The sequence below is a fragment of the Dasypus novemcinctus genome, chromosome 1 (genome assembly GCF_030445035.2).
Source record: "Dasypus novemcinctus isolate mDasNov1 chromosome 1, mDasNov1.1.hap2, whole genome shotgun sequence".
Taxonomy (NCBI): domain Eukaryota; kingdom Metazoa; phylum Chordata; class Mammalia; order Cingulata; family Dasypodidae; genus Dasypus; species Dasypus novemcinctus.
This window is the reverse complement of record NC_080673.1, coordinates 94,836,049-94,850,886: the sequence shown is the minus strand read 5'-3', so window position 1 is coordinate 94,850,886 and position 14,838 is coordinate 94,836,049. Positions and strand designations below refer to the sequence as shown.

General features: G+C 36.9%; 1 protein-coding gene across 1 annotated transcript in view; it reads left to right on the top strand.

Moving 5' to 3' along the window:
• The window catches only part of ARHGEF38 (Rho guanine nucleotide exchange factor 38), a 166,423-nt gene that overhangs the window by 60,482 nt on the left and 91,103 nt on the right, over window positions 1-14,838 (top strand). Inside the window, exon 3 of the mRNA XM_004476222.5 lies at window positions 10,743-10,866. Coding sequence (XP_004476279.2) covers window positions 10,743-10,866 — 124 coding nt within the window. The remainder of the gene's footprint in view (window positions 1-10,742; window positions 10,867-14,838) is intronic.

Below are 14,838 nucleotides of genomic sequence, written 5' to 3'. Positions count from 1 at the left end.
GATGAATGAATAAACCTTGGGAAACTCTAGAATTTATAACACTTAAGGATTTCATGTATATATGTTCTATGTTATAACAGTAATGTTCCTAGGAACTCACAACAGACTACAATTACATACCTGCCCACAATGTTATTTTTCTTATTTTTTGTCATTCATCTTTTCTTTCTTCATTTATCATTTTGAGCAAATGTGTTTTTTTGCAAAATCCTAACCTACCTTTTAAAATAATTTTTAGTGAGTCCAAGACTCTCGTAGTTTTTGGTTGTATTATTGAGAATTACAGTTTTGCAATTGTGTTAGTAAATGGAAAAAAAAAGGTAAGTGTTGAGCTAAGTCATTTTTAATACCAGTACTTTATTTAATGTATTAGACATGAAGGATATGGGCCTTCAGTTGAAAAGGTTAAGAGTATTGGTTGCATGGTAAACTCTGAGTTTGAGTATGTATGCATGAGAAAGAGTAAACATACACGTGCACATCACACACACTCACAGAGAGTACGCAAGTGATCAAAGCACAAAAATGTTCATCCCACGCGTCGTGCTCAGTCAGAAGCCCTTATATCTAATTTTCAGGCTGCTTGGCACATCAAAAATTTACATTTTTCTTATAATCTCATTGGTTTTTCCAAACAGTTTCCAAATTAACCTTTCCTATATTTTGACAACATAACTCATGTGTTTTGTCTATACTTGGTAAAAATTTCTAAATGGATGCTAAAACTTACTAGAACTTCTGCTCAGAAGGATAATACAAGGACTTGACTTTTCTATTATTACTCAAATCATAGTTTGGAATGGACTTCTTAGTCCTCGTCCTTTCTCAGAGCCCTCAGGACTTCTGGAGTTTGGCCACCGTCTCTGCTCTGGCCCTCACTCACCACTGCTAACTCTGCTCTTCCCCTGCACATGCAGAGATTGCTGTCCCAGAGGCAACCCTTCTTTCTGCAAAGGGATTGCCGTCTCTGAGCTAATACAAGTACCTTCTTGCCTGGAAGGTTTATGGGCAGTTATCAGTAACTTGGGCATTTAGCTGCAGGATTAGTTAAAAGATTTGCTGTTTAATTGCAGTTTGACAGTACAACAACTTGTATTATAGTTTGACTCAATCAGGCAGTTTAGAATCTAGTTTCACAGCAGGATATTTCATACATACAAATCAGCAATTTTAAGAAACTAGGTGAAATAATGGTGAGATTACCTTGAAAAGCTTTGTAATATAGAAGCCAAATGTCTGAGCAAATGCCATAATAATTGGGTAATTATCCTAGCCCAGTGATTGTCAAAGTCTTCTGCCAACATTCCCTCTTTCCACTTGCTGCAATTTCTTTCTTCTAAGCATTCCTGTTTCTTTATTCCCCCATTAAAAAGCAAGACAAGGCCTGGGAATTCCCTCTCAGAATGTCCACATTGGGTCTCTACTTCTTACAGTTTTCTTGATACATCCCCAACTCTAATATGGTTTTTTTCTACTCCTACCTTATTTGTTACCGCAATGTCGCAGGGTTTCAATGGCTTTGTTATTAATAATGGAAACATCTAGTTTTATGGAATACACACAGGCCTCACCATAATGCTGTACATGGAACTGCCTTAGAGAAGGGGTAGATAAGGTCACGGTTCTATTAGACCAAGTCAGATGGCATCCAAAGTGAGTTTGCCCTATATATGTATTCTTATGTTTAATGACTAGAGTAAGTTCAGAGGTCCAAAACTGGGCTCTACATTGAACCTGGTTTTACTGCCAAACCATAATAAATAGAAATAGTAAAGTCTTTTCTAGAAACAAGTTCCAGAGAAGTGTGGCCCTGAAAACAATTATGTTTATTTTATTTCTTCCACAATTGGTATATATGTGTCATATACCTACATCTGGAACTTTGCAGTTCTGTGATTTTTTTTTAAATTTATTTTTTATTTATTTCACTCTCCTTCCACCCCCTGCCCACCATTGTTTATTCTCTGTGTCCATTTGCTGTGTGTTCTTCTGTGTCCGCTTGCATTCTTGTCAGCTTCACTGGGAGTCTGTGTCTCTTTTTGTTGCATCATCTTGCTGCGTCAGCTCTCCATGTGTGTAGCACTACTCTTGGGCGAGCTGCACTTCTATTTATTCACCTGGGGCGGCTCTCCTTGTGGTGCACACTCCTTGTGCGTGGGCTCCCCTACACGGGGGACATCCCTGCATGGCACACCTCTCCTTGAGCGCATCAGTACTGCGCGTGGGCCAGCTCACCACACAGGTCAGGAGGCCCTGGGTTCGAACACTGGACCTCCTATATGATAGGCGGATGCTCTATCAGTTGATCCACATCTGCTTCCCCGTTTTGTGATTTGGGTCACCAAATTAGAGCCTAAATATAATTTCCAAGTTGAGATCAGGCCAGTAATATCCAAGTGAGGTTTTTAAATCCATTTGGTTGTTAGAAGAAAAATAATGTCTGTAATTGCTACTGCAATTTGGCAATGTCATTTAACATAAGCCTTAAAAAGGTTAGTAATTTTAACTCAGTAATTGCATTTTGAAATTTACCGTAAGGAAATAATCATGGGTGTGAAAAAGGCTTTAGCCAGGAGACCTGCTTATGATAGTGAACATGGAAATCTATCTAGATTTTAAATATTTAGTGTTTGATTAAATAAATTACAGTATTTCTACACTGTGCTGACATCATAAATGGTGCAATTGAGGAAAATTAATAACCTGCTAAAATGATCATGTTATACTGTTAAGTAAAAAAATTAAACATTACTTGCAGTATATAATTCTTGATGTACAGATGTACACATATATAAACAAACAGAGAGAAACATCTGGAAGGATATACCTCAATATCATCAGTGGTTATGACTGGTACAACTATAGGTGATTGTATTTTCTTTCTTTGAATTATCTACCCATCCTTAATTTCCTATAATGAACATGAAGTACTCATATGATAATAATTCATTTTGAAAAATTTGTTTTTAGACTTCTTTTCAGAGTTTGCTTTTTTTTTAAAGATTTATTTTATTTATTTCTCTCCCCTTCTCCCCTGTTGTCTGCTCTCTGTGTCCATTTGCTATGTATTCTTCTGCATCCGCTTGCATTGCCAGGTGGCAACAGGAAACTGCATCTCTTTTTTGTTGTTGTTGCATCATTTTGCTGCGTCAGCTCTCCGTGTGTTGTGCCACTCCTGGGCGGGCTGCTCTTTTTTCATGAGGGGCGGCACTCCTTGCATGTGGGGCTCCCCTATGCGGGGGCGCTGCTGGGTGGCACGGCACTCCTTGCATGTGGCAGAACTGCACATAGGCCAGCTTACCACATGGGTCAGGAGCCCTGAGTATTGAACCCTGGACCTCCTATATGGTAGGTGGATGCTCTATCAGTTGAGCCAAATCCGCTTCCCCAGAGTTCACTTTTAAAGCAGTTAGTGGTTGGAAGTCTGTGCAACACTTAAGAATATTTTATTTTTCTTCCTTGTGACTGCAGTCAGGCTGAGTTGCCCAGGGCCCATTAAACAGAAAACAATAAACAGGGATTTTTGTAAACTATGGGTGTGGTCTGGCCTCTATCACCAAATTTGCCAAGTATATATAATGGCCAATGACCAAACTGGGAATGCCAGTTTTTCTTTGTAGATATACAATTAGGTAGAAAATGATAAAATATCCACTTAATATGACATTTTGAACAACCATAATTGGTAATTTAATTTTTTCTATAAACTACTTTTGAACTCTGCATACTTGTTATTCAGAGCCTAATGGAGTGATAACAAAGAACATTTACTTAGGTTTCTGACAAGAGTAAACAGATCATTTAAATGGTAGAGATTTGACTTAATTCAAATTGCCAAACTTTTATTGAAAACCTATGTTTGTGCCCAGGGCTGTATTAAACGTAGTGGAATATTCAAATAACCCACAAAAATGACTGTCTTGGAGAAACTCACAGTTTCAACAAAGAGATAGATAAATTAATGAGTATCCATGGTATATATACCTGTCTTCAATACACACAAATAGTGATTACAAAGCAAGAGTTATGGGAGTACAGAAGAGAGAAATATTAATTCTGACCAAGAGAGAAGGAAAGCTTTCTTGGAGGACATGGGATTTTAGCTATAATTAAAAGAAAGTGTTTTAGTCACCTAATGATATAGCTAACATAAATAAAATTCAAACTATCTTAAATATAAAGGCAGTTTATTAGCTTATGCAATGGGGATGACTTGTTTTGGCTTAGCTTCCCATTCTATGCTGACTTTAACACATTCAAGTTCCCCATAAAGATGACTGCTGACGAAAACTTACATACTTAGGACTTGCAGTCTAGGCCCTCTCTTTCCCAAGATGCATTCATTAAAAATCAGTGAAGGTTCTCACTGGATGTGCTTGGGGCACCTATCCATTCTAGACCTCTGTACCTAGGATCTTGGAATACACTGATTGGCCAGCCTAGGTCACATGTTCACTCTTGAAGGTAGTGAGGAAAAGGGCAGGACATTATGATTGACAATTCTACCAGGAACATAGATATGGATGGAGGGATGGACAGAATTTTGCAACAGACAACACTTTCATTACCACATTGTATTTCAAATGGGTAGAATGTTGATAGGGCAACATTTGAGGGCATAGATCCTGTGAAGAATATTTTTGTAAAACAAAGAGTTAAATTCTCAAAGGAAAACATTGACTTTTAAATTTTTTTTCTATTTTGTAAGTTTGAGTTATTAAATATTGACTTTATTTGGAATAATGTATACTTACTTAGATTAAATCTTCTTATAAAAATATGAATTTTTAATCCATTCAAGATATAATTCAACTTATGCTTTTGGAGCAATGCCTGTATCTTGGAAATGTTTAATAAGTATTTATAGATGTTTTCTTGAATTTTTAGCAGTAAGCATAAAAATCATCTACCATTTCTAAAAGCCTATTTGGACCAGACATTTGTTCATTCCTTAACATACTAATGTCTGGTCGTGAATTCAATTCATGATTTACAGAATCCCTTTGGGCCCATGGTGATTTGGGCGATTGAAACAAGACCGACTGATGTTTTAATCCTTTCTGTCCTTCAGGAAGAAATGTAATTAAAACCTATGTTTTATTATTTGATATTTATTGCATTGAGCTAAGATTATAGATAGAATGCAGAATTAGAGCCTTGCTAAATGAATTTATGATCTAAAATAGACAAACATGAGGATACTGACCTTGGGAAATGAATTGTACAAACACAGTGACAACTTAGGGAAAAATTCAAGAACAAGCAAACAAATAAAAATCAAAGAGATGACTAAGTACTCTACTGTTAGCATTTGCTGGTCATAGATGAAGGCATAGGACTCCAAGGTCAATTTCTGGGTCTTGTGCTGTCCTTAACTTTTGCATAAGTTTCCATCTTCCAATGGTTCATATTTACAAAGAAGTTGATATGATGTATGAAATGATGAATATGAAGCACTTCAAGTTCCTCAGTAGTTTCCACATAATTAAATAGGAATATATCATATTAATTAAATCTTGTCTTTTATCTTACAAAGCAGGCAAATTAAATCCTTCACATTTTAGAAGGATTGACTTAAAAAATTATTTTAAAAACTTTAAACTAGTATGTTTAAAATATAAATCTATCTACAATAATTTGATTCTTGCACAACTTTTGGGAAACACCTATTGCACTCAGCAAAGTTACATCTTTGTGGATTTAATTAATTTCCAATACACAAGGCAATTTCTTAGAATAAGCAATATGTTGAAATTAGTCGTTTTCAGAGATATGTTACTTCTGAGATATTTAAAATTATATTTAACAAAAAGAGTCAAATAACTGCTATAAGCTTCTTAGATATTTTTTGTAATATTAAATATATTGTTCTAATACAGAAACCAGAAATCTTGAACAACTATAGATTTCAGGTAAAAGAGCCACATGTACTTTGTCCTGTTATACTGAGTGTTTAATGAAGGAACATTTTGTGAGACAGTGAGAGCTAGTAGTGATTGCAATGTATTAATGTAGTATGGAGATATAAAAATAATACCTGAATATATGAATATATATGAAAGTTGTAAAAATTGTAAAATCCTATATTGAAATAAACCCACTGCATATAATCATATGGAATTCAATTACAAAGGAGGTTGGAAGTTGTCTTAAGAACAGGACTGACTATAAGAAGGTGATGAACTTCCCAACATGGTTGAAAGAAATATGTACAGCAAAATCACAGCACATAAGAAATAACCAGTGTAGCCATTAAAATTTTAAAAGGTGCAATGTGAAGTCATGCTTCCTTGTTCAGTGACAGGATATCCTTGTTAAAATAATGCCTGTGTCTGATATTAGCAGATCAAAATGGTGGCATGAGATGCTTCAAAGCTCTGTACCCTAACAAAAGCTTTGAACAACCAACAAGAACTGGCAGTATCATCTTTCTAAAACAGTTAAAAGATTGCAGTAACAGTGCACACATCAAGGAAAAGGCTACTAAAAGCAGTAATATCCTGTGGCACCCTGGCTGGCCCTTCCTCCATCCCTTTACCAGCTTGGTGTGGAGCCAGCCTGTGCCTTTGGTGTGGATCCCTGGTCTCAGTTCCAGAGAAAGAGCATAGAGTAACCCTTGTGTATATATCGGGAGCATGTATGTCTGTCAGTCTGTCTGGTGGTGGCATGAGGGACTTGCCATTCCAGAACTTGCCTTGTGTATAGAAGGCAGGTCCCAGAGCTCTCCCAGAATGCTATGGGAGAGCTGTCAAGTGGCTGCCTGGGGCAAGGGATTTCTGGCTATAGGATATCCAGTGCAATTCCTAGGAGCTTGAAGAAATTTTTCCTAGGGAGAAGAGACATTCATATCTGTGTAAACTAGGGAATAAGAAGGCCATATGTGCATGCCCTAGACAAGACTGCAGGCTCGGAAAGGGTAAGAAGGCCCTTGTGCTTTGGCCTGGAGCTGTTCTCCAAATTCATGTTATGTATTAGCCCTAAAGGAGAGCATTCCCACAGGACATTCTGCAAAGATGGGGAATGGTGTTCTTTTTTTTTCTTCTTTTTCTTGTGGGATAGGGTGAGGCATTCAAGGAAAGCAGTGTCAAAACACTAGCCTGATACAGGCTTAAGGAACAAACGCCTCAGAGTCTAAATTCCAGTGATAAAACACTAAAATATCAAAATATCCAGGTTTTAACAACAGGTTACAATACATACAAAGAAACAGGAAGTGATGGCCCAGGCAAAGGAAAAGATGGAGACATTAGAAGCCATCAACAAGGAGGACTGGATCTGGAATATTCTAGACAAAGACTTTAAAAATATGGTCCTGAGTATGCCCAATGAGCTAAAGGAAAACATGTTAAAAGAACTAATGAAAACCAGGAAAATGAAAGATGAACACAAAGAGAATATCAATAGATAGAAATTTTGAAAAAGGATAAAGAGCTGACGACCATAGTATCAGAAACTTAAAATTCCCTAGATGGGTTCAATAACAGAAGAAAGAATCAATGAACTTCAAGACAAAACAGTTGAAATCATCCAGTCTGAGGAGCAGAAAGAGGACAGAATGAAGAAAAGTGAACAAGAGTCTGAGGAAACTGACACCATCAAACAATCCATTAAGCAAATTGTAGGCATTCCAGGAGAAGAGAGAAAAGGGCAGAGAGAATATTCAAAGAATAAAAATGGCAAAAGATTTCTTGAATTTAAAGAAAGACATGAATATGTATATCTAAGATGCTCAATGAATTCCAAACAGGATAAATTGAAACTACTCATACCATGCCATATCATAATTAAATAGTCAAATGCCAAAAATAGAGAATTCTAAAAGCAGCAAGAGAGACGCAACATGTCATGTACAAAGCAGCCTCAATATGATTAAGTGCTGATTTCTTATTGGAAACCATTGAAGCAGGAAAACAGTGGGAAGACATATTTAAAGTTCTGAAAGAAAAAAAATTGTTAACCAAGAATTTTGTATCTGGCAAAAGTGACTTTCAAAAATGAGAGTGAAATTAGGTTAACCAATCTAAAGGATTTCCTCATCACTAGACTGGCCTTATAAGAAATGCTAAAGGGAGTTCTTCAGGTTGAAAGGAAAAAAACACTAGACAATTTGACTGAAGCCACATGAAGAAATAAAAATTTCTGACCAAGATAGTGACATGGGTAAACAAAAATATCAATACTACTGTGTTTTTTTAAATTGTAACTCCACTTTTTACTTACTACAGGATCTAAAAGGTAAATACATAAAATGTAATGATAAATCAATGGATTTGACTCATAATGTACAAATGTTTTTGTACCAAGAACTACATAAAGGTGGAGGGATAAAGGGGTGTAGGAACATTAAGTTGGTTTCAAAGCCAATGAGAGTGTTACAGATTTAGGATATTAAATTTAAGTCCCATGGTAACCACAGAGAAAATATCAGAGAGTGTTCAAACCCATAGAGATAGAAAGTAGAATGCAGGTTGCCAGGCTTGGAGGGGCCAAGGAAATAGGGAGTTAATGAAAAATGGACATAGGAATTCTGTTTGCAGGGAAGGGAAAGTTATATGGTAATGGATGGTGGTGAGAATACTGCAACACTGTGAGTGTGATTAATCTCACATAAGGGTAAGCTTGGGAGAGAAACTAAAAAGATAATGACAATTAAATGCAATCATGATACTGGATGGTATCTAAAAATGGAAGAGGCCCCTAAAGACATATTGAGACATAAAAAACCATGGGATATAGAATGTAAGGTATATATCAATGTTGAATTTCATGAACTTGATAACTGCACTTAAGGTGAGTACCTAAGTACTGGGAAGAGGATGTGGCTCAAGCATTGGGCATCCATCTACCACATGGGAGGTCCAGGGTTCGGTTCCCTGGCCCTACTAAAGAAAATGAGCAAGAGAGTGGGCTAATATAACAAGGTGACACAATGAAGAGACACTAGAGAGACACAACAAGCTGGAGTGGAGGTGATTCAAGCCATTGGGTGCCTCCCTCCCACATGGGAGGTCCCAGGTTCAATTCTAATGCCTCCCAAAAAGAAGACGAGCACATATGGAACAGGTACAGAGAGCAGATTGCAAGCACAAAGAACAAGCGGGGGCAGGAGGGGGATAACTAAAATAAATCTTTTTAAAAAATTAAGTGAATGCCATTGTTTATAGGAAATCTACATGGAATAGTATGTGTTCAAGGAGTATGATGTTTACAAACTGCTCTCAAATGATCAGAAGATGATTGATGATAGATAACTGGAGAGATATCACTAGAATGATACGGCATAGGTGGCAAAATTTTAAAATTGTTGTATCTGGGTGATTGAGGATATGTTGGATCTGTCTCTATTGGTTTTGCATTATTTTTGTCCTGTAAGTTTAAAACTAGTTCAAGATAAAAAAGTTAAAAAAGAAATAATAATAGTGTCCAATATGGGGAACAGCAGATGGGCCAATGTAAAAAAAGAATGGCATAAAAAGATGAGCAAACAGCCTCCTTCCTCCTCCTTAAATAGACCTAGGACAACTAAGAAAACTGATGATGAAAGCATGGAAAAAAGGTGCAGTTGTTGGCCTTCATCTCCAGAATTCCTACAGATCTGTCTCACATTCCATATCCTTAGTTCCTGATATTCCTTAGTTTCTCATCTGTTCCTTAGCTGAATCTTTTTTATCCTTAGCCCCCCTTTCCTGATCCTTGCCTCTACCTTTCCTGTAATACTGTTGACCTGGTTTTGGACTAGCAATCCTGCTTTTCACCTTTGAAGCTCCCCCATGACTTGATTGCCATTGACTGGGTTATCCACCTATGACCTCAAACACAGGAAACCTTGGGTACAAGGCCCCTCCTCCTGTTCCCTGCTGTTGTCCAGTACTGCCTGCACCAACCTGGCCATGCCCTGAAGAGACACTATTTGATTTTGAAAAGAGATCTAACTTAAACTCAGGGAAAAGATTTTAAGTAAGACCCAGCAAAATCTGTGCCCATACCTTAGCATACTCTACCTTGAAAGCTTGTAGTTGGCCAGCCCTAGACTCATCACCCAATATCTATACAAAGTCTGGCTTCTATCACAATAGTCGCTATCTAGAAAGTGCTTGGGAACTATTTGCAAAAGGGATGGATGAAAGAAAAAAGTAAATTACTATAAGCACCAGCTATACCATCTAGGTGTGATTATATTGCTTTTTGTGGATGTGCATGGAATTACAAAATCTGGTGAATCTTTAATAATTTTTATTCCAATTTTTATAAGATCTCTTTTAAGAAAATAAAAGCAGGAAGCAACTCAGCACATATATTAGTCACCGTGTTTAGGGGTTTTCAAACAACTTTGAAAGTAGTTACTTGCCTTAGCCGAGTTTTGACTTTGGTATATGTAAGCAGTAAAGTACTCTAAATTCATATACTCTAGTAGATTCCTCCATAGAGGGAAGTTAATAAAAATACCTATTGGTAGCCCAGATCTTCTTTTCATTCTGGTTCTTATAGGAATATGAACATTTGACTCATTAAAACTTATTCCAAATAAATAAAAAGATGAAGATAATAGGTGCACCATCACAATTTCTTGGACAAAAAACTGCAGTCTTACTCTAGAAATCCCAAATAATTATATTTGCAGAAACAGCTGATGGAGGCAGCATGGGCTGGTATATAAAATGCATATTGCTTCGCAGGAGAAAACATCCTAAATAAAGAGCATTCTCTCTGTTAGCTGGTGCTCATTGTTTGTGTTTCTTCAGATTGATAGACTGGACGTGGACAGCTTGTTTAGCAACATTGAATCCGTGCATCAGATATCAGCCAAGCTGCTGTCGCTGTTGGAAGAGGCCACAACAGACGTGGAACCGGCCATGCAAGTAATCGGTATGTTTATTCTCTTGAGTTCTACAATATAGCAGGAAATAATATTTTTAATAACCTCCCTTTGCTTTGATTTTGTTTCTTCCTGACTCACCAGGCTTCCAAGGAGATATAGAAATGCTATACCCGTCTTCAGACTCACTGTAATTTCACAAACTGAATTTATTTTCAAATGGTTTTATATCCATTTGCTGAAGTCCCTCAGTAGTACTAAGCATACCATTTGCTTTTTAATTTTGTCTTTCAACATCTCTGCCTCATTTTGTTTTATAACACTTACATGCTTTAAGAATTAAATACTTAAATATTTTAATAGCTTTACTGATTTTAGTCTCAATGTTTTCAGTTCTTATGCCTAGGAATTGACTTTTTTTTTTTAAGATTTTTTTAAAAATTTCTTTCTCTCCCCTCCACCCCACCCCTATTGTCTGCTCTCTGTGTCCATTCACTGTGTGTTCTTCTGTGTCCACTTGCATTCTTGTCAGTGGCAATGGGAATCTGTGTCTCTTTTCGTTAATCATCAATGCTGCGTCAGTTCTCCATTTGTGCAGTGCCACTCCTGGGCAAGCTGTGTTTTTATTGCATGGGGCAGCTCTCCTTTTGGGGTGCACTCCTTGTGCATGGGGCTCCCCTACGTGGGGGACACCCCTGCATGGCACGGCACTCTTTGAATGCATCAGCACTGCACGTGGGCCAGCTCACCACACAGGTCAGGAGGCCCCGAGTTTGAACCCTGGACCTCCTATATGGTAAGTGGATGCTCTATCAGTTGAGCCAAATCTGCTTCCCAGAATTGACTTATTTTTATATAAATCTTTTACATGAAGACTTTATGAGATTAGGGAAAACTTACACAAGTTCTACTTTTTCCTATGCTTTTTCCTTTACCCTTATATTCTTTGATTTTCAAATATGTTTTTACTTTCAAACAGAATCATCAATACAGATATTATTTTCTTACTCTGGTGAGATTTTCAAAATAACTGCAGAGAATATCATTTGAAAATGTTGAGCCAAAATGTATTCTCTCCATTTCTTGGGAATTTCAAAGGGAATGCTGTGTTATGAATTTCTTAAAGACATTTGCCATATCTCAGATATTATATATAACAACGAAGGCAACAGGCTAAGAGTGGTTAAAATTTATAAAAGTAATTTTCCATTTCTCACATTGTACACAATATATACTCATTACAAAAAATATTTAAGCAATTCAGAAGTACATAGAGTAACAATAAAAGTCCTTTACATACACCCCTCCAATGCCACTGCCTTCCACACAAGTAATCCAAAAGAATTTGTTTTGACCCTTTCTTTGAGGTACACACACACACACACACACACACACCTTTTGGCTTTTTTTGTTATAGCCTTATTTATTACCAGAAATCAGAGATAAAAATTTCAGAAATGAAATTGGTCTTGTTGTGTGTTAATGGAAGAACTTTAGTTTAATAGCAAGATTCATCTGATACAAGGTGAAAGAAATCACCTGGCTATTTGTAGTGTTTTTACAGACCAATGATCAGCCTACTCAAAAAGATTTCCCAGGGGACATGGATGTGGCTCAAGCAGTTGGGCACCTGCCTACCACATGAGAGGTCCCAGGTTTGGTTCCTGGTACCTCCTAAGAAGATGAACAAGGCAATGAGTTGACACAATGGACTGGCATGGCCAGCTGATGCAACAAGAGGAAGCAACAAAGAGATACAACAAGGAAACACAATGGGAGACACAACAAGCAGAAGTGGAGGTGGCTCAAGCCATTGGGTGCCTCCCTCCCACATGGAAGGTCCCTGTTTAGATTCCCAGTGCCTTCTAAAAAGAAGACAAGCACACAATGAACAGACACAGAGAGCAGACAGCAAGTGCAAACAATGAGTGGGTGGGGCGGGGGAAGAAAGAGACAAAATAAATCTTAAAAAAAAAATTTCCCAGAGAGATAGGTTTAAATTCCCTATTAATTCAATCATTAATTGTGATTAAACATCCTCATTATATTGTAAAAATAGTTTCTAAAAGAAGTAACACCATTCATTATCACTTTAGTAAGTATTCATTAGCCATTCATTTATTAATTCATTCAATTAATACTTATTGATATCAACATGTTCATAGAATGAGGTGCTAATGGTACATAGTTGGGAATTGAAAGATGAAAGAAATCATCTCTATCCTTCAGAAGTTTGCAATCAAACAGCTGTTTGATTTTCAGTTATTTGTAGAATACACATCAGAGTAGTTTCTACATTTCTACAGAACTTCAGAGGCTAAAGAGAACGTTTCTGAATGGGGAATCAAAGAAGAATCATTGAAGAAGATGTTAGTTGGAGTCGACTTTAAAGGTATAGGTAAGATTTTGACAAATGGAGTTCAAATTGGAGAGAAGATTCGAAGTGAAAGTAACAACATGAAAAGACCATAGACAGATAATACCAAGCAAATCTAGATGCCAGGTATGTTGAGGAAATGGGAGATCAAGTCAAGTGAAGTGAAAGATTCATATAAGGGAGGAGTGAGAAATGAATCCAGAAGAGCAAATGCGGGACAGAGTGTATGTGGAATCAAAGTTCGGAATTTACTCTGCAGGTAACAAGAAGCCATTAAAAGATTTTTCAGCAAGGGTGCGATGAGCTGCAAAAATTTCTTTCTGGAGCAAGAAAAATCTGGTAGATATGAAGACAATGCACAGAAGGAGAAGTTGAATCCTAGACGAAGAAATAGGTTGTTACAAATAATACAGGCATGTGGTAATAAATACCTTGGCTATGTAATAGGAGAATAGAAAATAAGGGTCAGATTCAAGAGAAATGTGGAAGAAAGCATAAATAAAATTTAGGAGTTGGTTGCATTTGCTAGATTCAAACAGGACTCTAGGGTTAAAGTGATCATGTTCTCTAATTTGCCTAGAACAACCTGGTTATAACCTATTTTTTAAGCATTCTGTCCAGAATAGCATTTGTCCTAGCATTTTCTTTTTAAAATACATCTTAGCAATTGCCTTATAAGATGTTTTATAAGACTTCTACACCATACTTCAACTTCTGACATAGCCTTTTCTAGTAGGGTATAAGACATATGTGCAGTGATCAGAGTGGTAAAGTCTGAGACTTTTACCAACCTTTGCTAATCTCCATGGAACTTACATCTTCCTTTCAAGTGCAGCATGTAGGGCTCTGGTTGATAAAGATGAAGACACCTGGACAGCTTAGAGATAACAAACTCCTTCCTGTTCTGGAGGTGGTGGGAGATATTTTTGCCTCTGCTTTTCCATGCTGCCCATTGTGTATTCTAGTCAGTTGTGTCCTGGCCCCATAATAGGTGGCCCATGCAGACCAGGCTGACAGTCAGTGGTATTAAGGGGATAGGTAGGGAATTCTAGATTAGATGTAAGTGAAATTCATGTGGGAAATAGAGGTGAGCAGTCCTGCTAGAATGCACTTGCTATAATAGTTTGATTATTTATTGCATGACATAAATCTACAGCTTTTTTGTTGTTTGTTTATGTTTAATGTATTTTGCAATAAATCTTTTTAGAAGCAATGGTTTAATGTGTGAATGTTTAATAAAATGTTAAGCATTGATTTTTCTCTTTCTCAAGAAAGTTGGTGAACATATAACACCCAAAATACTTACCATCCACCATGGGGACCTTATGCTATAATCGACCATAAGGAAGCATAAATCTGCTGAGAAGCAACAGCACCTACATCAAAAGTTAGTCATTATTTTAGAAATATCATACCCAAAGTGATTTAATGCATGCAGCTTCAGAAAATCTGTTTACATATCACTCCATGCAGTATGACTTTTCATTTATATCAAATGGCAGTTATTATAAATTAATTTCACTCATTTTTAACTCCAAGTTTCCTTGGACTTGTGAGAAATACAAAGCAATGATTATTAATGAGTTGGAACCATTAGCAGAAGAGTTTTTCAAACATTTAAATGATGCCAGTTTTATAACAGTGT